The sequence below is a fragment of the Sturnus vulgaris genome, chromosome 3, assembly GCF_052056855.1.
Source record: "Sturnus vulgaris isolate bStuVul1 chromosome 3, bStuVul1.hap1, whole genome shotgun sequence".
NCBI lineage: Eukaryota > Metazoa > Chordata > Aves > Passeriformes > Sturnidae > Sturnus > Sturnus vulgaris.
The window spans coordinates 14,851,758-14,877,550 of NC_142245.1; the positions used below are offsets into that span (position 1 = coordinate 14,851,758).

Sequence of the window (25,793 nt, forward strand, 5' to 3'; positions counted from 1 at the left end):
ATCAGCCATCACAAACAAACTACCTTAATTAAAGTGCTCGATGCTAATCTAATGTAAAAGCCTCGTAAAGTACCATAAAGAAGCTGAACTGATTTTTTTCTTAGATTGCAAAACTGTTTAAGATGGTTTAACTTACCATGACTAAAACCTGGAGAGGAATGAATTTTCATTGTTTACTAGTGCATAGGGGTTTGGCTATACACTCTGTTTAATTTACAGAGTGGGAATTCAACTTTTTCCATTTTATTTAATTAAAAATGTTTTGACAGCTTAACTTGCTATCACTAAAAGTTTAATCAATCAGACATTTAGGGGAAGTTGCTCGTCTAGTATAAATCTTTCTGGTGAGAGTCATCAAAAAAGGCATACTGATTATTGCTAAGAGGAGGACTCATGATATAAAACAAGATATACTAAACCCTGTAGCCAGATGAGTTTAACCATCTAATCCTACCTATGATGTCATTTTCAGAACCCTTTTCTCTGAGTCTGATGTCATGAGGAGCTGAACTGGTCTGTCAGCATATTCATATGCTGGTTTTAAAAAATCATGTTGAGCTAAACATGGCCACCAAAAAGAACACCATGACAATGTTGGTATTGCAGTACAACAATACTGGTAACCAGAAGGATGAAAGAGCCTGAAGCTATACAACAATTGAAATAACTAATTTATTTTTCATTGAGTTTGGGTGGGGATTTTAAGTAAAGAAAGGAAATTACTGTATGTAGTTAACAGTAGAAGGCTCTTCCAGCAAGATTTTGCTAAGAGCTGCTCAAAATATCACTCCTGTTTACATTGTGTATATAACATAATATCTTTATCTTGTGAAACGTGGTGTTCTTCATAATCTGAGTGAATTTTATTCTATTTTTTGATTTAGAGTATGTAAATGGAAAAGGCAAATTATAAGTTCTAACAGTATAACTAAACCCCTTAAATCCTTATTATTCATCATTTATTGAAGTTATTATTTTTAAAGTGGTAAACTTTTCAAATTATTTATTGGAATACTGTCAAGTTTTGATGACCTATGTCATTGTTTTCAGGCATTAACTTATAAAGCCTTTTTACTATGATAAGTGACACATTCTGTGAGGAAATGACTGTGCTTAAAAAAATATCATTAAACCCCCTTCTATGTAACTTGTTTTCATATTTTTTCATTAGGTTACAATATATCAAAATTAGTTTAGTTTCATGGTCACATGAAAAGGCATTATTGCTATGGGATGACTCCATGAGAAATGACCAATAATGGTAGAATGGGCCTTCAATTTGCTCTGGCTTCTGCGTGCTCCCTCCCCAGGAAGAGCTGGTGGAGATGACATAAACTGCAGCGAGACATCTCCCAGGCAGTCAGACTGCTGTGCTATCACCCTTCCCGTCTCTCTGTTGCCTCCACACCGTCCATCTCCTTGACTTCTGTGATGGTTTTCCTCTGTTATTTTACCTTTCCCATTTTCTCTCTCCTATTCCCTCCTCAGCCATGATCATAATGGATAGCAGAAAAATACTCCCTCAAAATCACCTTCCAAGTGGAGTAGCTGAAGACTATAGACACTAACATGAGTTTTAGGACACTGAGCCTGTTTCTCAGCTTTAAATTCTGTCCACTTAACTGAAGCTCAATTCTTAGTCCCCTTTTGCTTTGTAAGCTTTGGAGGAACATTCTTTCCTGTGCCCATATTGATATTTGGTTGGGTATAAACAATGGTAAACGCTTTTTCTTGTTGATAGCAGCCTTTCGTTAGGCAAAATGCCCTTTGATTTAATCGGGGTGCAGAACATATCCTTGGCACTGCTGTGGCCTTTGCTGTCTGTACCAGGCAGAGAATTGATTGCTTTTTTACAGTGTGCAAGTTACTGATGCTGACCAATTCTGTAGGACATGATCTGACAATTCTGAGTTTTTCCACCCGGTTAAGTTCCACTTTTTCCCTGCTGGATTTGGAGATTTGACCCAATGACCAGAGTGCCTCTCTAATGACTACAGGATCAGCCATGCTGCCTGTGGTAACATCTTTACAGCATAATCAAGAATTTAAGTTATCTGAAGCTTAAAATCATCTAGTTTATCATCCAGGAAAATTCAGAATGGGGAAGTAGAACCAAATGAATTTAGAATCTCTATAACAAATGACTGGTGGTTTTAAAATATATAGTTACAAAAGTCTTACAAGAAACCCTCTGATTATTAGCTAACAATAATAGTTGTTGCATGTACAAAGAGCTGCACTAAATCCTGTACAATATTTGCACTTTGGCAAGAGTAATTTGTTTCATATCACATACATTTTGTTAAGTAGAGGAAACACTGCTTCCCTAGTGCTTTTGTTTTTCCCTCTGGATTGTAGCAATGGAGCACTTGCATGTTGTATTTGATGCCTTGCATGATGAAGACATGCAATGGCAAGTTCCAGTCTGCATGCTGCTTAATGAATGTTTTCCTTTTCTCTCCTTCCCTGTTATGTGCTTACAGAAGACAACTATGTGGAAGGTGGGTGCTTTCTACCTTATTTTCCTAAGCTCTTATTTTCCCCTTCTGTTCAGTGGGGTTTATTTTCCTTCTGCTTAATGTTATAAAAGTACACATATCATTCAATACGGTAAGTTGTGTTTTGTCCCCCATATAGGCATAAGTTTATTAAATAGATGTGATTTATTTTTTCATACAGAACACAAGCAAGGCTCCTTGGCCTTTTGCTGTAATTCCAGAATATCCCCACTGAAACAACAGGATTTATACTCATGTGACTGATACCATATCCAAAATCTTTCTGGAGATTTGCAGGACTGATTTCTTCTCATGTTCTGTATGAAAAACATTTCAAGAAACTATTTGTCTCATCAATGTGGAGTCTAAATCCTCCCAATAAGATAGTAATGCATGTTAAATTCTCATATTTTAATTGCTTAGGAAAATGGAAAGCGCTTTTCTCTTTAATACCACAAACCTTGCTTACTCTAATATCCTTTACAGCACAAAGCTTTAGGAACAAAGGTTTTCTGTCTAACTTTCCAGCATAATGTACTTGCCTTTTGGACATTGTGAAAGAAGCATGTGATTTTAATAATTATGTTGATATGTAATTAAGTCACTTTAAAGTATGGCATAGGGCAGTGGAAACTAAGGCGCAATGCCATCTATCCTGAATATTGGTAAGTAAGTCTATTAGCTGGTAAAACATGCAAATATATGATAGTTTTAAAGTCTTTTTGCTTATAAGACAAAAACTGCAGGTGCATGTACAAATGTCTTTAAAAGTCTCTCTGGGGTGAATCTTTGCATACTGGATAAACAATCATTTATTTGAAAAAAATAGTTTACCTATCTAAACTGAAAAATTGCTTTCATTTTATTTCATTCCAATATTTTAAAAGTTATTTCAAAAGCAAGGACTTTGTAAACTAACACATATGCAAAGTGACTGTCCTGGAATGACTCTGACTCAGGATGCTCATGTGAGCCACTCTGGGGCCTGAGCTCATTCAGGTTTCAACTCACCATGGGCCACTGCCTGCCTGTTCAGGGGTGATTTTCTCAAGAAGACTTGAAGTGCTAGTGCTTCATTTCTCTATGCTGCTGTATTCAAGGGTGAAGACAGGTGCTCAGATTTAGCACATAGATGACGCTCTGCAAAATTATTGATATATATGTTTTCCCAAGGAGAAGGAAATTTCAAACGATTCTGGTGCTTTACTTGTGGGCACATGTCAATAAAATTTCATTTCCACTGTGAAATAAAAATGTATTCAGCAACACTGGGATAAAAATTCTAGATGAAAAACATAAAAGCCTAGAAATAACTACCTAATCTTGTATTTGATCTGTGCATAAAACTCTTGCTGGTGTCAACATGAGTCTCAAAATTTGAATTAGGTGCAGTATAACTTGATAAGGAGGTTCAATTGCATTTCACATATTCATTTATGCACAGGAGTACAAGATAAAACCTGGATAACAGTTAATCTAGACTTTACCTGAACCTAATTCTTAAAACTGCAACCTTAAATTTATTCCAACACAGGTCTGGATACTTAGGCATTTATTAAAGTTACAAAGCATGAATATTTTTAAAATTGAAGCATAGAATTGTGTATCCAAAGCACAACTTGAAATCTGAGCTAAAATTTTTCATCTTTGATCTCTGTGATATCTGAGCATCTCTGTAAATTAGATGACATAAGCAAACAGAAATATGTAGTATTCAATTTTGCGTATACTGCTGGTAAAAAAGGCTACTGTTTTTTCATTTGACTGAAGTTGTACTACACTTTAATACCTTCACTTCAGGTTTATCATGTTTAATTTTCTTTTTTTTTTGCCTGTGCTCTGCATGGAACTCACACACCAAATTATGAAAATATCCTATCTTCATATCCCCTTCCACTATCCCACCTTGTGCTCCTTAACTGTCTCCTCTCAGAACCAAGTTCAGGACAAAGTTTGAGTGGATCACACATGAGCGCTTCCTTCTAAATCCTGAATTCCTAATTCATAAAGAAATTGAAGTTATGGTGCACAAATGAGTATTTTCAATGTATGGGATGTCTATACGTGGCTACTTCAGGACAAAACTTCCCAGGTCTATTATAAGCAGACTTTCATTTTGCAAATCTATCAGTGATTGCTCTCATGGCAGACTTAGCTGTGTAATTTAAACCATTCTGTGGAATGAACAGGTACAGTACTAGTAATTCTTCACTCTTCAATAGCCTTCATCCATAGATTGCAAAAATATAAAATAAGTATCATCATGTGCCTTTGGCAAGGAAGTATAGGTGACCTTACTGCTTGCAAATAATGTAACACAGACAGTGGAACAAAATACAGTGTCTTGAGGAGTAGTGCTGAATTTTTTAATTGGTAGATGTTTGGTTTGAGCAGTGTGTCTTTTACAATCACTTGACTGCCTTTTTTCATCAATCAACACTGTAAGTGACTCTTAAAATTCAAATCATTTTTATGAGGTTTTTGAGAGGTACTTCTTCTGTTTACATTTTTTTCCAAATTATGTAAGTCATCTATTTGGAACCGACCAATTTTACATATCATTTTAACAAAAATAGTAGCTATCAAGCAATGATAATCTGAAGCTAGATTTTTGTTTAGGTTTGTATAGTTATGAAGTTCATATGCAAATGTGAGATCACCTTCTTTGCATTTCCCTGGGAGACAGGACAGTGATTTGTTTCATACCTTCTCTAAGAGCTGAAAGATCTCCCATAATGTAGTGGCTGAAAAGTCACTGTCTCATTAAAGAAAGAAATGTTGCAATGTACAACTGGTTTCAATTTTCCTTTATCCAGTACAATTAGGGCCAAGTTAAAAGTTTGAGATTTCTTGCTATAGTTGCCAACACCAAAAGTTAAGACCCAAAAGACGAGTTAATCAATCACAAGAAGAGACTGATACTTCCACAAGGCCACGTGGCAGTGGATCCAAGCAAGGACACTCAGGACTAAAAGAATGAATTAAAAATATCACCTGGTCTTTATACTCTGTCTGTTCAGTGAGCCTCTCTTGCAGCAACACTTACAGAGAAAGAACAGCCCTGAAAACATTTCTATTCTCTTTTACAAGCTGCAAACTGCCAGTACAACTGTGTGAGGCTTCCCAAGCAATGCTGATGCAGGCATCCCTTCAGGATCACAGTCAGCTTTCATTTACATTGCTGTGAGCCCCAGGTAATCCCACCAGCTGCAGAGTTCTGTATTTGGAAACAGAATTTATTGCACAAGAGATGAGGCACATCAGGCCCTTCAGTTTAACTACACATCTAAAACTGGTGACATTAAAAAGCAATAATTCAACAAAACTGTTGTTAGTCTACTTGGAACATCACTTGAGATTTGAAACTGATAAGAAACGAATCATTTAGACTGATTGCAGTCGGGAGTATCTTCTTTGAACTACCCCCAAGTAGCGTGAGTCATTTGTGCACCTAATTTTCTTTGTGAATTAGAAATCACAGAAACTATCTCTCTAGGAAATCTGCTTTCCAATAAAGAGAAGGATATTTTATTGCTCACCTTCTTTGTGTGAATTAATTTCAATTAATTGCAATTAAGAAAATAATACATGGCTTTTGGAGAAGAGGAGCACATTTAATACATGAACAACCAATAACTTCTGAAATGGATCCTGAAACAGCTAAATTCAACAAGAATAAGTCTGCTTTTTTAATCAGACATAAAAAATTAAGAACCTTCATATATCTAAGAAAAATATTCTCCCAACATCACATAATATTCAGTGAGATTTAAGTACTACTTTATTATCATGAATTTTAAAAGTTGTATATTTTTTCTTGAAGAGTAACAAAATTTGGCTCTGGATGAGCAATTATCATTATGGACATATGCTTTAAAATGTCACTGGACCTATTCTGGTGTGATGGGATTCCATCTCACAATATAAGTATAAAGCAAAATCTATTTATCGCAAATTTATGAAGTAGTTACAGAAGCTGACACTTAAATTTTCTTTATTATTATGCATTTTATATTGCATATGTAGTGATTTACCTTCTCTGAAACAAATTCATCCTACTGTCACATTTCACACAAATAAGGAGACATTCTATGCATTATCATTTCAATGTGATGAAGAAATTTTATTTAGTTACCTGAAATGCTCATTTTTATGAGGGGAAAAAGACCAGACCCAGCCCATTTTTCAGGTTTAAACTTCTCTAGGATTTAAACATCATTTCACATGTAGAGGACAGCAAGTCCTCTCAGCAAAGTGTACAAAGCAATAATAATCAAAATACAGTAAAGACAGACGGATTATTAAAGGAATTGGTTGGATTTGAAAGCATTGCATTATTTTTCTGTCATTGCAAATACTGCACAGAAAAAAAAAAAATACACAATAAATCAGCACCCAGTGTTTGAATTGCAGTTCTGTTACTCGTAGCCCAAAGCATTCCAACCAGTGGTTGAAAAATGCTCTTTGATTTCTCTCTGTGATACAGACATCTTATAGGAAACAGATGCCTGTCACAAAACATTTTTGTCAGTGTGACAACACCACCTTCCCGTGCTCCCTTGTTCATTGCTGACTGTGCTCTTGTTTCCCTTCAAGGTCTGGCGCACCTGATGATGGGCGACCAAGGTATGGGCTCTGTTCCTTTTCCACTCTGCTTTCATTGTTTCTTCTTGTTCTGTAGCTGCTTTGAATCCATCACTGCAACTGATGGGCAAATGCTTGAAAGCTGTCTTTGGCTGCAAAGAAACACATGGTTTTAGTCACATCTTTTTCTTATTTCATTTTTTTTATTGGTTTTTTTTTGGTATTTTTGTTTGCTCCGTAAGCTTTTGTCCTTCCTGCCTCCTCAACTCCCCCTCTTGCAATACAATAACTAAAAAGAGGTGAGAGAAATAAGAAAGTGATTAAGAAAATATCATGTATTTATCAGAAAATACCATAATGGGTGATCCTATAAAAGATAAACAAAGTGCAAGACCACTCTTCAGATAGCTCCTGAAAGAAGATGCTCCTCTTGTAACATTGTACACATTGAAGAGTCCATTTGCATTAATGCATGGCTGATTGGATATGTGCAGAAAACACCTGCTCCTGGCTTCTGGAATGCTGAGATTACAATTTTGCTACCTAACAAAACCAGTGATTTTTTTCCTCCTAACCTTTGTCCATGTTACATTTGTGGCAGTTTTTTTTAATCTAAGCATGGGTTATTTCTGTGTTTCTCTGCATGTACATGATTGGGAAGAAATAAACTAAATCCCTAATATGACACTGATTGCATCTCCATTTGTCTTCAGACACTTACCTTATACTTTGTCTCTTCATGTTCAGATACTATTACATTTACATGTACTCATGACTCTTACTGTTGTTTCTCTCCTCTTCTTTATTCTCTTTTTGTCTGGAAATGCTTTCTTCATGGAACCATTTCACCAAATCCATAGGTAAAAGTAAAGGTATTACATGATTTTCTTTATTTTTAATACCATCAGTATACTTTAATGTATGTATAAATAATGCAAGTAAATGTAAAATTTTTGCACTGATAACATGAGGTAGGTATATTCTTACAGTAAATATTTCATGGATATCAAGGTAAGGAGAATTATACTAAAGTACAGGCTGACCATTTTCTAAGTTTGTTTCCTGGTTTTGTGAGAGATGTAAAGCTTTGGCAGTGGTAAAAGAGGCTACAGCTATAGGAAGTGTTCAGGATGAAATAACAGCCACATTTTGAGGTATGCCTTTTTCTGTTCTCAAAGAACTGTAGTCTAAACCACCAGACACAGAAAAAAAAAAGTGTGATGCTGTTCAGTAGAGACTCTCTGGAGATAATCTGTGCAGGGTCAGTCCACAGCTTGATGTACGTTCTACTTGGGAATAGCACTAACTTTAGCTAGTCTTTGCCCTGAGAGTTTCCTATTAAATTAATCACTTGGAGCATATCTGAGATAAGAATTGGACAAAGGAATGAGGAAGAATAAAAGCCAAAGAGAAGTGGGGGATTGCTTTCAGATTTTTTTTTTATTCTTTTTGTTTCTTTATGTAAAGAATGCCGGCTGTGTTTATTTTCCTTCTCCCAGAGGAAACAGTGCAATAGGGGCAAGATTTCTTTTCTGTATAAATAAACATCAGGTTTTGCAGCAAGGACAGTTGTTCACAGGCATTGTGTAAATATATTTTTATGATAAGAAGCTGGTCATTAAAAGCCATTTAGTCTCTGTTACAAATGTTGAATAATACAGTTCTATTCATCTTAAGCATTTGTCAGGAGTGCCTATTCTTTGTATAAATCAGAAATCCAGTCTGCATGGTCGTACTTTCCTAACTAGTTAAATTAGAAACAAACTTCCAGGTTTGTTGGTGTCTTGGCTGATTTAGTGTTTCCATACCTAGAAAGTTCATGTGGTGCAAAGACTGTAAATACAAATCTGTAGTGTCCCATTCCTCTTCATATCAGACGACCTGGAAAGACTCTGTATAGGTGTGGACACCTGTATAGGTGGGATACCATTTAAAGGGTTGTGTGTGTTCTGGAGCTCTAGGTCTTCTTACTTAAGATAAGTTTTAAGCAAGTATGAAAAACAAGTTGATTTCTTTGTTTTATCTGATCATTTTGTTTTGTCTGCTGTATGACTGATCCTTTTATTTCTTAACAGTACCTAGTATGCATGATTTCCTTATTTATTATTATTAGTGTCTTATTCCTAATCAGTAGATATCCTGTCTGCAGTTACCTTAAAATGACATTTTTTAATTAACCGAACCTTGACATTATAGATAATTTTTATTAATAAAGCAGAATTATTTTGCTAGATTGTTCTGTACACAGAATAAATTATGTAGTACGTACAATACCAAAGGAATTTTTTTGTATGAAGGATTAAGATTTAAATATTATGAATATTTATTATGAATAATAGATGATATGGATAGCAGATTTTTAGCAAAACAGAAATTTTTCAAGCATTTTGCAACATTTAGAATTTTATATTTTTATTTTTAAATGTTTAACAACTATATTTTTTGTAAAAATTACCTGTATATATTAGCTACATTTAATGTTCAATAATGTGCCATGTAACATAATTTAAACATCAGTCACCAGTCATTTAATCATTTGACTACATTTTACCTTTCATATTTTGATTTTCATTAGATTTATCTCATTAATATAGAAATAATCATTACTCTGTTTTGAGAATCACAATACTTCTGCACATAAAATGGTGTACATTTGTTCAAATTGATGGAAAGGGTTTATATGTGTACCAACTCCAATTGCTTGTAACAGAAAACATCCCTCAGTGTTGAGCCATATCCTCAATCAGCAAAAAACAACCTCATTTTGTTAACTATCCTGAAACCTTACTAATATCAACTATTGAAACATGTGGCCTTGAAACAGTTGTGATAACACATTTGTAACTCATGACAATATAAAAAAATTAGGATGGTGATGGAAAAGAGGGTGATGGAAATGAATGAAGGAAAAAAGAGGAAATACCTTTGTTATAAGTTCCATTCCTTGAGAGGTATGCAAAGGCAGTAATTGTGAAATTACTACATTCTCTAATAAGTGATTCTATAATAAATGAATCTTATTTTGGAAATATAAGCAATAAAATATTTAATAAGCTTAACAATGTAATTTGTCCTAAAGAGTATAAATGGCTGAAGTGTCACCATCTTCTTTAATTGTGTAGCTATTCTTTTGGATAGTGGAAAAGGAGAAAAAAAAAATCAGAGTATCGTCAGAATTAGGGCAGAGTGTTATTGACAAGGTAGGGACCTGGTGTTTACAGAGGAAGGAAAGATGAGGCAGCGTCTCCAGCTGGGCAAGCAATACTACGTTCAGTACCATCTCACAGTGCCCCTGATGTTTGTCATTTAGTAGTAAATCTGATGTTTGTCATATAGTAGTAAGTCTAAATTGGGATACTCTAGATTATCTCTCCACAAACTACTCCCTGTAGATGCTATACTAATTCTAGGAAGATCTGCAGTCGTTAGTTATACTGGTATTTGTTTATTTTCTGACAAGCATCATATAGTCAGAAATATTAAGGAATTCCTTTTTCATCCCCTGGAAATAACCTACCTGTATAGAACTTTAGCAGCAGGACTGTTGCAGCTCTGATGGTGAAAATACATAGGCAAGGTAAGGCTTGTAAATGTTGTTGATGTTTTTATTACACCTCTTGAAAATGCTACTCAAAGCGATTGCTTGAAGTCAAACCAAACCTTAAATCTGCTGTTCATAACAGGCAGATTTGTTTGCCCCAAACTAATTTGTGCCCAAAAAGAATTTTTATACTGCAGTTCTCTTAAGCCTATACATATTTTTACCTATAGTTTATTTATATGTAATTATACTTTTGACTATATATATATATATTACTCATTCTGTACCTACATACGATGTTCATACTCCTGTTCTATTATTTTAGAGATTATGTGCAGCTTTAAATTATACATGAGTCACTCAGGTTCGTAAAAAGCTATTAAATGTTAGCTAGCTGAGCAATAAGTGTTTCTACCGAAAGATTGATAGTACAACTGCAATTTATTGTATTAGATTGCAAGCTTTTGATGTGCTCGTATTTGCTATACTGTGTGTAAATGCTGAAGAAAGACTTCAGAATGGCAAGTTATGTGTGTGTCAACTTCCTTGACAAAGGAGGGCAAGTTTTTTTATTGCACATGCTATCATACAATATCTATAACACCAAAGAGACACCACAAATTTTTAAATTATCAATCACACAATTTATTTGGCAGCTGGAAAAACAGAGCACTGAAAAATAAAAGCAACTTAAATAAATCTTTAAACAATCATGAGCATAAAAGTGGGACATTATAGCTAAGCAATTATGTAGTGCTTGTGTCATGCGACACAAATCTCACCTTGTGCCAGTAATCTCTCCTAACATCAAACTGTGTAGAATTTGGTCATTAACCTTCCTGAAAACACAAGTTCGTCTTACTGTAATGACTTTCATTTTGGCTCTGGTTTTGAAGAACTAAAATGGTTTGGGCTTATTGCATTCTCTGATCTTCCGCAGTCTGTTGAAACGCCTGTTCTCTCCTCACCTGCTTTTCTGTGTGCTGCTTCAGAGTGGGCCTGAGAGACACCCACAGCCCAGCCTTCCCTGGCCCAAGCCCCCAGCAATTCAGAAACCCAGTAGATACTTTGGTACAGCCCTGGGCTCAAGCTCAGTTCCTTATTTTTGACTCAGTGCCCTGTTGACATGGATTCAGTTTCATGCCTTCTCAACCGCAGTTGGCTTTTGCTGGGCGAAACACAGATGGAGGGCATTCCTGACTCTCTGGACTTGTTCACATAGTTATATATCCTAGGTGACAGCAGCTGGTTGGAAAGACTCCCTGCTAGAGCAGAAGTGTGGTAATTTAGGGGTTTAACACACAACGGGGTTGCCAGGGTCGGGTAATTGAAATTGTGTCTAGGTGACAGTACAGGAAAAGAATGGATAACTTTAGCTTCCCCTCTCAATCTTATAGTTGCTTCTACTGATAAAAAGGAACAAATCAATAAGGTTTAAAAATTTAACCTCCATTTTACAAGTTCCAAACATTTTGAAAGTCTTGGAAAATTTATTAAATTATGAGCATAAGAATTTAAAATATATTCTTTATAAAATTACCATTATTTTTACCGAGCATTACATTTTTAAAATAAATTAATGAACTTTAAATATAATGTTCCTCAAACTACTCCAAAGAGCAGTAGCTGCATATCATATCTTCTCTATAATGACTTCTTTTTTTCTAAAGAATCTCATAAGTGTAGTTAAATAGAGGCTGCTGTTCACCAAAACTATTATAACTAACTTTTTGTGTGTAACACATACCCACATGCCTATACATATATATTCCAATAAATATTTGTACTATCCTTATATTTGTATTGTCAATATGTTCAAATTTTGGTTGAAACCATAATAACTAAATATTTATTGTGATGCATTGAAGCAAGTAATTTCCTTGCACTTTGGTGGGTGATACCTTGGAACCCTAGAATATTGACATTTAAAGCTGCAGATTCAAATTTATGTTGAAATATGATCAATTAATGGTCCCCAAGGAGAAAAAAATATTGCAGCAGAATATGACTGCTGAAGAAGTTTTCTATCTGAAGCACATGGCTCAGAAGAAACCAACCAACATCAAGAACAGAAATGCAATTCTTCCTTGAGACACACATACTCAAAAATTCTGTCTGAGATGGCTAATTCCTCCTCAGCAGTATGAAAAGAAATTGTAAGGAACTGCCACAAATATCAAGAAAACTTTCTGACAAAAGGGGAACACACTTTTTTTTTTTTAATAAAATCACCACATGGTAATGTTCCATCCACATCAAGAGTTCTAGTGCCTTACCACCATGGAAATAAAAAATTTACCATATTCTGAATCATTCTCTCACTCAAAATTATCATGTAACGTGTGTGGTTTTTGTAGACTTCCTGTGGATTCAGAGAAAAGACAAAAAATGTGTAACTCATGTAACTCTGAAGGATTTAATGTAAAAAAATGTTTTATTTGCAAATGTGTAGATTTCTGCTGAGTCCAGTAAACGTTGAGGTGGAGATAGTACATATGTAAGTTTGTGGCTTCCTCAGCACAAGGCTCTGCTTTGAGCATAGGTTTATCCAGAAGATGGGTATGCTGACAGAGAACCTTTCAAAATAATATTAAAGCTCTTTCAGGATGAAGGATGTGTATTTCAGGACAAAAAGTATGAGGGGTTTTATTGAGGATGGAAAACAATTAAGCTGTCACTGTGAAAAGGTAAAAAAAACCCCTACCAAACAAACAAAAAACACCACCAAAAAACCAAACAAAAAACGCCAACCAAAAAAACCCCCAAATCAGCAGGTAAGCAATAAAGAGATAGGAAAACTTAGCATTTCTTCCTTAAAGCAAACTTTTGATGTATGTGTAAATGTACATAGAAAATGAGAATTTAAAGCTTCAGTATCTTTTTTACACAGTGAAATTCCATGAGAGTTTTATACATAGACATTTCCAATGACACAGGTATTTGAAAGAGATGTATTCCTTGGATATTGGAATATCCTTGAACCTCCTTGTGAGCCAAATTCATCAGCAGAGTGACACTAAAGATTTCAATTTCAGCCTAAGATTGCGCTGTATCTTCCTATAGGGTAAAATGCAGTCTGAGCAACTAAACAAATGAGCCCAACAGAATCTAATTTCTATTATTTCAGTGAAAATCAAAAGTAATTGGAAATTATTGTACATCTCGCTCATAACAGAAGTCTCAGCTGATTTTAACATTAATCCAATCAATCATGCTCAGTGGAGTTTCACCAGCTAAGTGGAAAGAAATTAGAGCCCGAAGGAAGAGTATTTTCAAACATCTCTAAGATTTGTCTACATGCAGGATTACAAAATTCTGGACTAAACTCTTTATCACAGTTTCTAAAGAAACTAAATCTAATGAAAGTGAAGAATGCTTAAGAAGACTGCTCTAAAATTGTACTAGTATAACTGAAAATGGAGACTATGCTCTTTAAATGCGCATTATAATGATATTTTTCTACCAAGAACTCCCTTAAAAGAATTGAAAAAATATTTAAATAGTCAGGTCAGAATCTATCATTCATATAGAAATAAGAATGCTGCATACAAATTTTTAACCTACTCTTTACAGGAATTTTCTTTGGTGGCAATAACATGCTAAGATACTTAGAAATGACAGAAATGTGAGTTATCAAGTCATCTCTAAACTCTTTTAATTAAACAATATAATATGCACTGATACTACTAATATATCTCTTTCCTGATTTTCAAAGATTCCTATAACCCTAATGTTCTTAACTGCTCGAAGGTAGCTTTCTATATTTACTTCAGGGTCCGCCTAGAGCAATTAAGCAGAAAGGTGAAATCATGCAATGAACTGGGAAATTCAGGAGCATAAAGGAGGACTCTCATAGGAAATAAGCGTAGAGCATGGATTGTGGACTTTGCTATGAAATTCTGCCCTCATCATTCTTCTAATAGTTTTCATAGGTACCAACCTGTTGTCCAGATATGGGTTTTCCAGACTTGGGAGGAACCAAAAGTGACTGAATCTTTTTATTGAATGAATTTATTCTAGTGAAAGGAGTCTTTTCTTCATCATTAAATTTATATTCAGGGCAAGAGGCTTTTTTCTGTTGGCACCCACTTAGAACAATCTTCTGATCAGCACTGCATTTCATTTAAAGGCAATTTTTGTAATTTGCTGCTATGATTTAGAGGTTCTGGTAGTTTGGGTTTTTTCCCCACTCAAAGTAGACATTTGTTCTTTAAAGAAAGGAAGCATCTGGACTGATTCACTGGCAACTAATAAAGCTGTATAGAAGCAACCTTGGATAACAAGAGGCTACTATAGAACACCTGGTATTGCTGGCATCATAGCATTGACTTCAGTAGCTTCTCTGTATTGGGGGTGGGAGGAAATAAAAGCAGCTGGGTCTAATTCCTTTCATCTGCCTTTACATATTCTTCAGAGGGGAGTCTGCCTGGAAAGCAAAATTCAGCATTAAGTGAGTATAAATCTGGAAAATTTTCACTGGGGTTATCCTTAGCTAACAGGTCTGTGCTGAATTCCATATCATGAGCCATGGTTATTCCATTTTCAGGAGTATCCACCTAAAGAAAAGGAAGCTAAATGTCTTTCTGTGACCATTAATACTCTGATTCTGAAGCAACTTTTAGCTGACAAAAACCTGAGAGGTTCCTGATGACAGCTGCCTTGGTACTTACATGACCCCACTCCCAACCAACATCTCTCTCTAGGACTAGAAGTCAGGAAGAATTTACTTGATTTCCTACTTCATTGAACCTGAGTTGTATGAAAAGGTGCCAGATAAGTGCTTTTGATCTCAGCAAAAGGGCATTGAAGGCCTTTTCCTGGTAATACAAGCTGATCTTTTGATTTTCTCAGTAAATGGCTCTGCTTAACCACTTGGTCTTACATGGTACTCACAAGTCTATAAGAAATATCTTTAAAAACCCCACCAAAGTCATTTTCATGCAAATCACTATTGAAAATTATGTTTGCAAGTTGTGATTTTACTATTGAAGCAGTGCAAAAGAAAGCATAAATTAGTTTTAAAGCCAAATGCCTGTTTGACAATGCTATTTGCACTATCAGTGGACATTTATTTAAATGGATATTTGATATTATTTGTATTTACTGCAGCTACAGACTAGTTGTTATGTAATTTTCAATTTTAGAAGAGTTTTTTGGCTTTAGTTATACTGAACTGTAACACTATGTTTACATCATCACAAAAGTGCTGGGAGATTTCAAAGAGTTCTGTTTTAATGTAATCTTCCTTTACCCGAACACCCCTACATCACTGGGGTGCAAATAGGGAACTGGTGCTTTCATTTCATCCAAATGCTTCTGAAAACCATGAACTTTGTGGTTATCCCTCTAAGTTCTTAAGTTCTTATATAATTATGCACTTTAAAACACAAAAAATGCAGCTGTGATTGTCAGTCATGCACAGATATTTTTTTAATGTCCTTAGCAGACTTTTTTGTCTCTATATTTCTCTGCAGAGAAGTATTCAAATAAGAATACTGCCCATGACTGTGCCTGTGTTGTAATACTGGAAGAAATTTGTATTTCAGAAAAGAAAAATGTAAAAGTATCTAAGTGCAAGATTGGACCAACAAAGCTAGACTTGGAAATTGGTAATTCTGTACGATTCTCATGCAACATATTTATCTGTCTAGAACTTTTTATACATCCTATATGAGACAGGAAAATATCTATGGCAAATCTATATTCTGAGCATTACACAAAGCTACTTGAGTCCCACTGTTAGTCTACTCCTACATAATTCCTCAGAGCAAAGGGCTGTTCAGACTGCTGTGAAAAGGATAGATTCCTGTCATTCTTTAGAAAATATTGGGAAGCACTGAATACATGGAGTAAAACGCAGTAAGTCATTCACAACTCTAAAGGACAAATTCCTCAACAATTTATATTTACAATACACATTTACCATACGTACATGGAGCCGTATTCAGGATGTTAGTCACATTAGCAAGTAAATAGAACCTGCTGTTCTTCATCACTTTACCACTCAGAAATGGCTCTATCTCAGATTTTATAATGCTTTATATAATAACAAATATGTAATAAAAATTACTCGTGTGTCATTATGTGTCATTTATTCTATCTTCCAGGAAAACACATGCATTTGATATTTATCCAGTGTTCTAAAACAGCTGATAGAGTTATACTTTGCTAACAAGACTATTCATTTTGGTCGTCCTTGAAATGAATAGGCTTGTTAAAGAAGCAGGTTTTTGAGAATTCTGCATTTATCAAGCTATTATAAAAGCAAAATGAAAGTTTAATTAATATTTTCCTTTTCAAAACACCTAAAAGATGTGTGTATTAGCCGTATAGCTTTTAATAAGTACATATAACTCTCAGAAATGTACATATATATAGGTCATGCTAATTATCCACCTTGGGAGGCAAGAATGTGCCTATACTCCTCTACCTAGTTGGCATACTCTTGAGACTCAAGTCAGAAAAGCAGGCTTCAGAAAGTCTAAAAATACATTTACTAGGTTCTTAGCCATTAAACTGCTTAAACAGGAGGTCTCTTATGTACTAGCTGAGAACCTGTAATTTGTATTATGAAGGAAATGAGACTAGATAATCAAAAGCAGCCTTTCTGGCCTTGAAGCCTATGAATCACACAGAACAGAAAAATTACTGTGGTGACATGTAAGAAAATTGTCAGACATTAAAAGAGCCACACTGGTTCTGCTTTATTAGTGACACTTTTATCATGTTTCTTGTGTAGATGGAATTCCGTGTCAATCAGCTCCCCCAAATCAAGCCCTTATGGCCTAACTGGAAAAACCATTCAAAGCATTCCCTTAAGCCAGGATGTAACATGAAAACTGAAACACCTTAATGGGAAAACCTCAAATATATATGGAAGTGTGAATCAAAGGGAGGTTAATCCCCCTCAAACTTCAATGTTTTGCTGTGGTTATTTATTTTGAATACTTTGAATTGAATACAGCAGTTAAGCTCATATTCAGGAGTGTTATACTATTCAGTCTTTTTATTTTATACAGGTTCTCATAAAACATTTGCAACAGGTTTTGGAGGTGTTCAAGTTATAGTATAAGAAATTAACTTAGCTTGTCAAACAATGGCTGCTACACCAGATAAACCTTGGGCAAAACGTTGTAGATTATTTGTGCAGCAAAGCTGGAGCTGTTCATATCTGCCCTTTTATACAGGGAAAAAATGCTTATACAAAGCTGGCAAATTAAATGAGGAATAGAAATTGTGATTTAATCTAGGAAACACTATAAACTAGAGGGTGACACAGTCCCATAAGAGTGCTCTGAATTAGAGAGAAGAAAGATTCAAACTTATAAGACACAGAGTCTTTTAATTTAAAGACTGAATTCAGTGTCCTAATATTTAGTTTCTCTTTGAACCTCACCATTCAAATTTATATTCACTGAGAGTCAAGTAGTCTTCTTTATTTGCAATATACTCACACAAAAGGAGAGGATGGAATCATAGGCTGCTTTACTGAAGGACTTATTATTCTACATCAGAATTATTTTTATTCATGAAGACTTCAAACACTTTCTTAATATTCAGTTTCACAGTAGCCAGGAAAAGATCCTGTTATTTGCTAAAATTCAAGAAGACGAATGGAACTATGTCGTTTCTCCCAGAACATAAGAAAAAATTAAGTAGTTATTTAATTCAATGGAGTTAGGATATTTCTAGTTTAAAAAAATTCTGAACCTTTCCCTGGTAATACATGTTTACTATCAGGGAGAAGGAAGAAAGCCAATTTTTGAGGTATATGTTCTATGCCTCATTAGTTGTGTTCAGTTACACACCTTGCAGACTTAACAGCTTCTAGTTTATTAGCATTTTATTGTTTGATAATTTATTAATACAGTGGGTCAAATATTTGTACAAGCAGCTGAATATGGGTCACTGGGGAAAATGAAAAACAGAATTTACTTGGATGACGAAAAATGTCTCTCCAACAATTTTTCCCTTATTCTTTTATGCACTAATTATTAATAGATATTATGGAATCATCTCTCTGTGTAGCTAAGAGGAGACCTCTCTTTTGGAACATCTGTCCTTGTTATCTAATCTACCTCTGTGTCCGTGATGAAGCTGGTACTTATACAGCCATCAGTGAACTTACTCTGTGAGGAAAAGCTGTAGGGAAGTGGGATAAGGAATTCTGATTCAGATTGAGTAGTGGGATTCAGATAAGGAAAAGCTGAGTGCTATTTTTTCACGTCTTTGGATTGTGTTCAAGCCATAGTGGTGTGTTACAGAGGAACAGGCTTCAAATACATGGCAAATCCATGCCCCAGGTTCCTCCTGTGCTGCTGACCGGTGAGTGTGGACACTTCAGAAATTCTCTGATCAGCTTCCTTCTTGTTCTCAGAGTCATCCTTCAGAACTGGCAGCATCTGGTATTCTCAGAGAATTAACTTTTGAGGAGTGTTTGAGAACAGGGCATATTAAAATGTCACTTCGAGGATGCTATCGTATGTCTGAAGGCTGATACAGAGGAATTGACAGCAAAAAGCAAACAAAACATTAAAAAGCTGTTGAAAAAACAACCCTAGACCCTCCAGCAGTTATAATTAAGTCATTTTGTATAATATATGTTGGATTGTAATATTCAAATTCACCAAAATGAATACATGGGAGAAAGGCACCACACAATCTCTTTTTCCTTTACATTTACAATATATTTTATGTTTTTTCTTACCTTGTGTTGTGTCTGTTTACAAGAGACATTGTTTAGCAGAACTGTTGAAGCCCTGATACATTCGTGGTTGCACAGTGTCTTTCATTATGCTGAAGGACTGAGGAAAACCTAATTGGCAGTTAAAGCATGAACTTTCTGTTCCTCAAAATATGGTTCTCAGTTCCTAATTTGCCCGTGGTGCATCTGCTGACAGTTTCAGCAGATGTTTGAGTATCAGTAAAGTGTGGTCATGACTGTTGATGTGGTCAGGCATGTTATTTGAAAAAAAAATCCTTCCAGTACTCCAGAATGTCTGATTCAAAATTCAGATTAATTTGCTTTTAGGAACTAACTCTATATGAAACACCTCTAACTGCTTCAGTGTTTGAGCTTATTGTAGTGGATTTGTCTGTAAATGGGCACTAGGAATGAAACCAAGCAGACATTAATGCCAGTCTGGGATGGTGTGGGAAAAGAAATTTATTAGCAGTAACACAGAGCAAGAAAGAAAATAAAAGGAGAAACTTTGAATGTTGTTGAGAGGTGTGTATTTTATTTTAAAAGCTGTGCAAGTTGCCTTTGGGTTGTTTTCCTTCTGCGTTGTTTTGGTTTTGGGGTTGTTTTTTGCAGTTTGCTGTTGTTTGTTTTGGTTTTTTTTTTTAACTGAGTAATAAACAGAGTTTCTGTAGTCTAAGAACAAAGACACTACATGTGTGGAGACCAATGAAATACTAATTGGATTACAGGTGCTCTTAATTATCGTGCACTGAAGGTGTTCAGTTTTCCTGTGATCAAGGCAGTAGTGTGAATATGGACTGCAAGAAAGGGTTTCTTGTTCTTATGCTGAGTGGAAAGCTCAGAGAATAAAAAAGGGTGAGTAAAGCTGACAGGAACTTTACTAAAACTTTATGCATCTCTTGTCTCTCCTTTATTCCTGGAGGATGGTGTTTTTCCTTATAATGTGAACATTTAGCATTCTTTTGTGAAGCACTTTGCTAATTAAATACCTGTAGCACCTCTGAGATGCTTGCAGCATGGGTGGACAACGACTTCTGACACAAGGTAGAGCAGCCTGTTCTGGGTTATTATATTCAAAACTTTTCCCTGAAAAACTAAGGCATTAAGTAGAAAAATGCGTGGGGAAACTTCAGTGTCCTGACATTTAAACCTGCTTCTAGAAAGATTTGAAAACTACTTGTGTTTGTGAAGTCTCAAAGGCAGGAAGGTTCTGAAGAGCCACAGAAGTACAGGCATAAAAGATTTTATTGTTCTATTCTTTTCTCCTACTGACTGTGTCTCCCTGTTGCTAGGAGAAAATAAGGTAAGTGCTCCCAAATTTTTAAGATACCATAGCTATTTCCTGCCAAGTGTTTTCTCTTAGGATCAGTGTTCCAATACTCAGTAGGACAAAAAAAAAAAATCTTTAATAAAGCCAAACACTCATCCAATTTTTTTTTTCTTATATTCCAAGAGTCAGGAAAGGGGAAAATTTAGAAGAATGGGAAGGTGAAAGAGCTGTTGCTGTGAGAATGGATCACAATTTAGAAGTGGCAAACCCAGATCTGGCAATCCTTGTTCCTGGCTTGGCTTGTGAGTGTAGAGAAAACTGCCTGAAAGACCTGGAAGATGTGCCTTGTTCAAGCTCTCTGGTTGCTCATTTAGTCTTTAAAAAGAAGAACCCTGCTTATGCATTTCTGTCACTTTTGATGTGTGATCAGAATTCAACAATGCTACATTTCTGTCAAAGGCTCTTCAACTCCAACGCTTCCATATCTTCAATTTTCATAATTGATTTGATAGCAAAATTACTTAATATTAAGTTCATGACAATATTTTTTGAGAGAGAAAGACTTCCTTCAACCATTCTCCTCCCCTCAATTTTAATTCCTTTCTCTGAAAGAAATATTAAATATTTAGGCTATAGACTCGATTTGATCATTACCTGTACATCAGCAAAGAATCTTTGCAAATACAGTGATTTAAAAAGAGCTGCATGTACTTTAGCATGGATGATTTAAGACCAGTAGAGGAGAAGGATATTATGAAGTAGATCTATATCGAGAGGAAGGTTAATGAAGACAAAACCCCAAGACCTCTAGGTCTTAAGCAGAGGTCTATAGTATTTGCCTAACCAGATTAAGTCCAGGGGCAAAACTAAGTAGCAGAGTGCTCTCAAATAATCAAGGAGGTGAAAGTGGTGGCAAAAGAAGGAAGAAATAAGCTAAGGAAGTGATACAAGAACAGAAAGAATTTTGCCTCTGAAATCAAAAACTGGAAACATTCAAACCCAGTTTTATTTTATACCTATTACCAATGACATGTAAATAGATCTTCTGTCCATTTCCACTAAGATTTCTACTATGTTTTGTGTATCTAAGCCTTAAATAAAGATAAATAGATCAAATAACCTCTGATTCTCCAGGACATGAACATTTAGTTATAGCTTTTTAAAAGTAGGAAAAATACTTATCTCTTACATGTCCTATTAGGTATTCTAGATGCCTATTCCATAACCACATTATTATTATAGTTTAAAAGATCTTGAAGCAGAAATGCTTCAAGTGTAATGTGAAATATAAATGTATCAGAAAATAGAGTGAAGAGAATCAAATAGGTAAAATATATTGTTATTTAGTAATGTGCTTGAATATGGTCCCCAAACATTTGTGTTTGCCCTAAAGAAATGTGTTGAATCTTTTATATCTAATCATGGAAAAAAGAAAGAAGCCCCAAAGCCCTATTTCTGAAGTAAAAAAGACTATTTCTTAAGTAAAAAAATTTTATGAGGAAATAATATACATTATATACATTACACTACATACATAACAGACATTACATACTCAGTCATTACTTAAGCGCATTAAAGTGTCAAATAATCCAAAACAAAATTAGTAGTTTTTCAGAACTACTGAGTTTTTTTGATAAATCCCAGAGAAATATCTATATAAAGTGACTCTAGAGCATGCTGAATGCATTTAAAATTTATCAGCAAACTCCCTTTAGTTATCAAGCTTGAGAACATTTATCCTATTCATTATTGACATCTCCCAGAATTCTTTCCATGGTTTTGTGCAAATAGCTTGTCAACTTTTGGCAAATAGAGGTGATTTTCAGTAACATTTTTCAGATACTTCAAATTGAATTATACAACCAGAGACAGTCAATCTTTCTTACCATTAATTTTGCAGGAAAAAAAAAAATCTTACATATTGAAGGTCAGCTTTACAAAGGGGACCTAAGCCTTGAAATGCTAACAGAGCTCTAACCAAGGGGCTGGGGAAATCCTGCCCACCAGAATGCACAGCCCTTCCCTCAACACTCAGGCTTGTTCTGCAGTAGAAGGGGGAAATATGAAGTGCCTTAGAGTACTGTGGGAATTTTAGTATTGTGAAAGTGGAAACTGGGAGGTTGCTGAGTTCTAAAGGTTGTGAGATCTAAACAGTGCTTATGAAAATCTACATTAGGAATTTGCATACATCTCAGTTTTGGTGTTCCAACTTGTCGAGGCTAACAGGGCACACCCGTGCCCACAGCTATGTGGTATTTTTTGGCAACTTGTAGCTTTTGTTTGTTACTTTGAATTCTATTATCTCAAACCATTTTATTTTAAAGTAGCTCAAAAAATATGCTTTTCTAATTGTAACAACAGTCATACACTCTTGACCTGATTTGAAAAACTCATTAAAATGTGAGATAAATTACCATTTGATTAGCCTGCAAATATTGGGCAAGGCCTTTATTAGGCCTTTGGCCTCTCTTTTCATGCCTATTGAGGGTCTGAGAAGAAGGTCTAAACAGGTGAAGATTACAGCATTATGCGGAATCTTTGCATCATACCTAATCCCAAAGCTGGGAATAGGGCTGAACTGTAGCCTGGAGCCTTCCTTAAGTGTGGAGAGCAGAGTCCTTCCATGATACAGGTTGATCCAGCACAGACAGCAGAATCACCAGGATTGTACAAATCTTTTATTGCTACTGACGGAGACACATTCAGAAAAGATTTAAGGTTTTGGTCAGCCTAGACTATGTGGGATGTAAAATTATTTTCTTTCCAGAACTCAGCAGTTCAGGACTCATCTGCTGTTATAAAAGTCAATGAAAGTGTGAAAGTTGAGGTGTGCTGAATGAGGTTCTATCCAAAGCATTGAGCTTGGCAAATAATCTTGTAATGACGTCTGAGGTTCCCTTTTAGCTGTCAAATGCAGCCTTCTACAAATGTTAGGTGAGTTTCTAGATTTACAGATAAACTTTCAATGATTTAATGACTTCCTTAAAGAAAACAAGTATTAGATTACAAGGTAGAATTGAGGGGAAAATGCCTTACAAATCCATTGAAAATTTGCATAGGAATTACGTTATCAAATGTCAGCTGATAACTACTTTTTTGTATGATAATTATAGCACTTGTGAAATTATATCATTGTCTTGTTTTAGTTGTCTTAGAGCAAGAATGCACATATATCTATGTGATAGTAATCAACAGCTGAACGATGATCTTTGAGATCTTTTCCAACCTGAACAATTCAATAGTTTTTCAATGGGTTTTATGTATCAAGATAAGGACAGAGATTGCAAAAACAATATTTTTCTTCACAATTTAACTTCTTTGGAATCTTCTGTAGAAGTTCTACTGTTCTGTGTTTTCTTTGGAGGGAAGGACAAAACACTTGATACCCTATATCCAAGTCTTACTGTCCAGCTGCAGGAAATGCTCCCACTCTGATAAGTAAGGTTTCAACCTGCAAGCATGGCACAGAATGAAATTTCATAGGGTTATTAAATTTAATGCTTTATTAAATCTGGAGCCAGATTTTTCTGTAGCTACTGCCAATTGCCAAGCAGGACGAGCCTAAGGTCCAAGGGGGTGGGGCTGGAAGTGCAGGAGAAGATATGTCCAGAGTGGTCAAGTGATGAAAGAGACTGTCTAGGATGGACTACTAATTTCAAAAGGAACCTTTTTGCTAAGAAGGAGTCCTCAATGGGCAGAAGATGCTGGAGAGCACTAGAGGTGAATTGCTCTGTAGTGAATTCCAAGCTGGCAGATCAGTTTTGTGGCACAGACACGTGAGTAGTACGTTCTTCACAGTGAGAAAAGTTTTCATAGTCCGTCCCTTGGTATTAACAACTAATTGCTCTAAACATGTAAGAGAGTAGACAGTGGTTTTATTTATTGTAAAGGAATTGGATGTAGCTCTAGAAAAGCCAATATTCTGCCATGAAACAAGGTACTAATTTGTTTATGTGGTAAATTGAGAGTGCTGCTCTTACAATTGAATTATTCATAGGAAAATGGAAAAAGGCCTCACCTGCTCACCTTCATGCAGCCCACAGATATTATTGGCAGGATGATGTGGTAGAAATTTGTTTTGTGTTCAGAATAATAGTAATGAAAAAGGTCATCAATATAGCTAATATTGATTCATTATTGCTGTTTTTTTTGTTTTTTGTTTTTTCCTGCAGTACTGCTTTGCTATGATCCATCTCTCTTGTACATTCTTTGTTCTCTGCTTCTAAGAAATGAAAATACCCATCCTTCAATCTATGTCTTGAAGTAGTCAATAGCTGCTGAAGGAATGTTTTTAACTATGGAAGTCTTTAAGACTTTGAACAATGGCAGATTATGTCATTAAAATACACTTTAATTTGTGGTATAATTTATAATAGTGTAGGGGGCTAAAATGTTTATAATAACTGGATATATTATTATCAGTGTGAAAAAGCACATTAGATTAGAATAAAAATCAGTCACTAATTTTATGTTTATATAAATTCCTTTTTGAAGCTTTTAATTGAATTAATCAATTTAAAATCAGATTACTCAGACACATCAAAGATTTAAATTTATTGACATTTTTTTCTCTCTGAGCTTTATTGAGTAAACTTAATTCTATTTTTAATCAACAATTTGGCTGTGAACTTGTCTATTAGTTAAGCTCTCTGGAAGGGCAATATCCCATCCTTACTGAAATCTATGGCAAAATTCTTCTTGACTAAAATAACGTTTGCAGTTCAGCCTTTCTGGTTTTGATGATTTAAAGTCATACATCTTACAGAAATTTTAAAGAATTATTCTAAACTTTCTCTATTTTTTTTCATATAGGAAATATATAGGAAGGAAATTACCATTTAACATCCGTTTATTTGCACAAGCATGCAGAAACTACCCCAGTCACAAAAATAGACTAGGTCATAAATTAATGGAAAAGAATAAATTAGATGATGTTGCGAAGATACCAAGTTCAGGAGGTATTATAAATAATTTCTTAATCAAAGCTGGTAAGGAGTTAGTGTTAATTATTGTATTAAAATTAGAACAGAGATGAGAATACAATACTGTATTATTTAAGAAGCAGTTTTAATATGAGCAGTACTAAGGAAAAAATTGTTTCAGAGCTGGCAATATGCTGTAAAGATAAAATTGCTCAGACTCATCTGACCATTGATTCTGTTTTTCATCATGTTCTCTTACTGAGAAAAGTTGTAG

General features: G+C 35.0%; 1 protein-coding gene across 22 annotated transcripts in view; it reads left to right on the forward strand.

Annotated features, from left to right (window-relative positions):
- The window catches only part of NRXN1 (neurexin 1), a 671,565-nt gene that overhangs the window by 71,209 nt on the left and 574,563 nt on the right, over nucleotides 1-25,793 (forward strand). For 14 of the 22 annotated variants that reach the window (XM_088161001.1, XM_088161002.1, XM_088161013.1 and 11 more), the window contains exons 2-3: nucleotides 2,484-2,501; nucleotides 7,095-7,124. The exons of 5 other annotated variants lie outside the window; for them this stretch is intronic. In XM_088161001.1, coding sequence (XP_088017127.1) covers nucleotides 2,484-2,501; nucleotides 7,095-7,124 — 48 coding nt within the window. Of the gene's footprint in view, nucleotides 1-2,483; nucleotides 2,502-7,094; nucleotides 7,125-7,890; nucleotides 7,955-25,793 lie in introns of those variants that run through there. 3 more of the 22 variants (XM_088161003.1, XM_088161018.1, XM_088161021.1) reach the window with 2 other exon arrangements.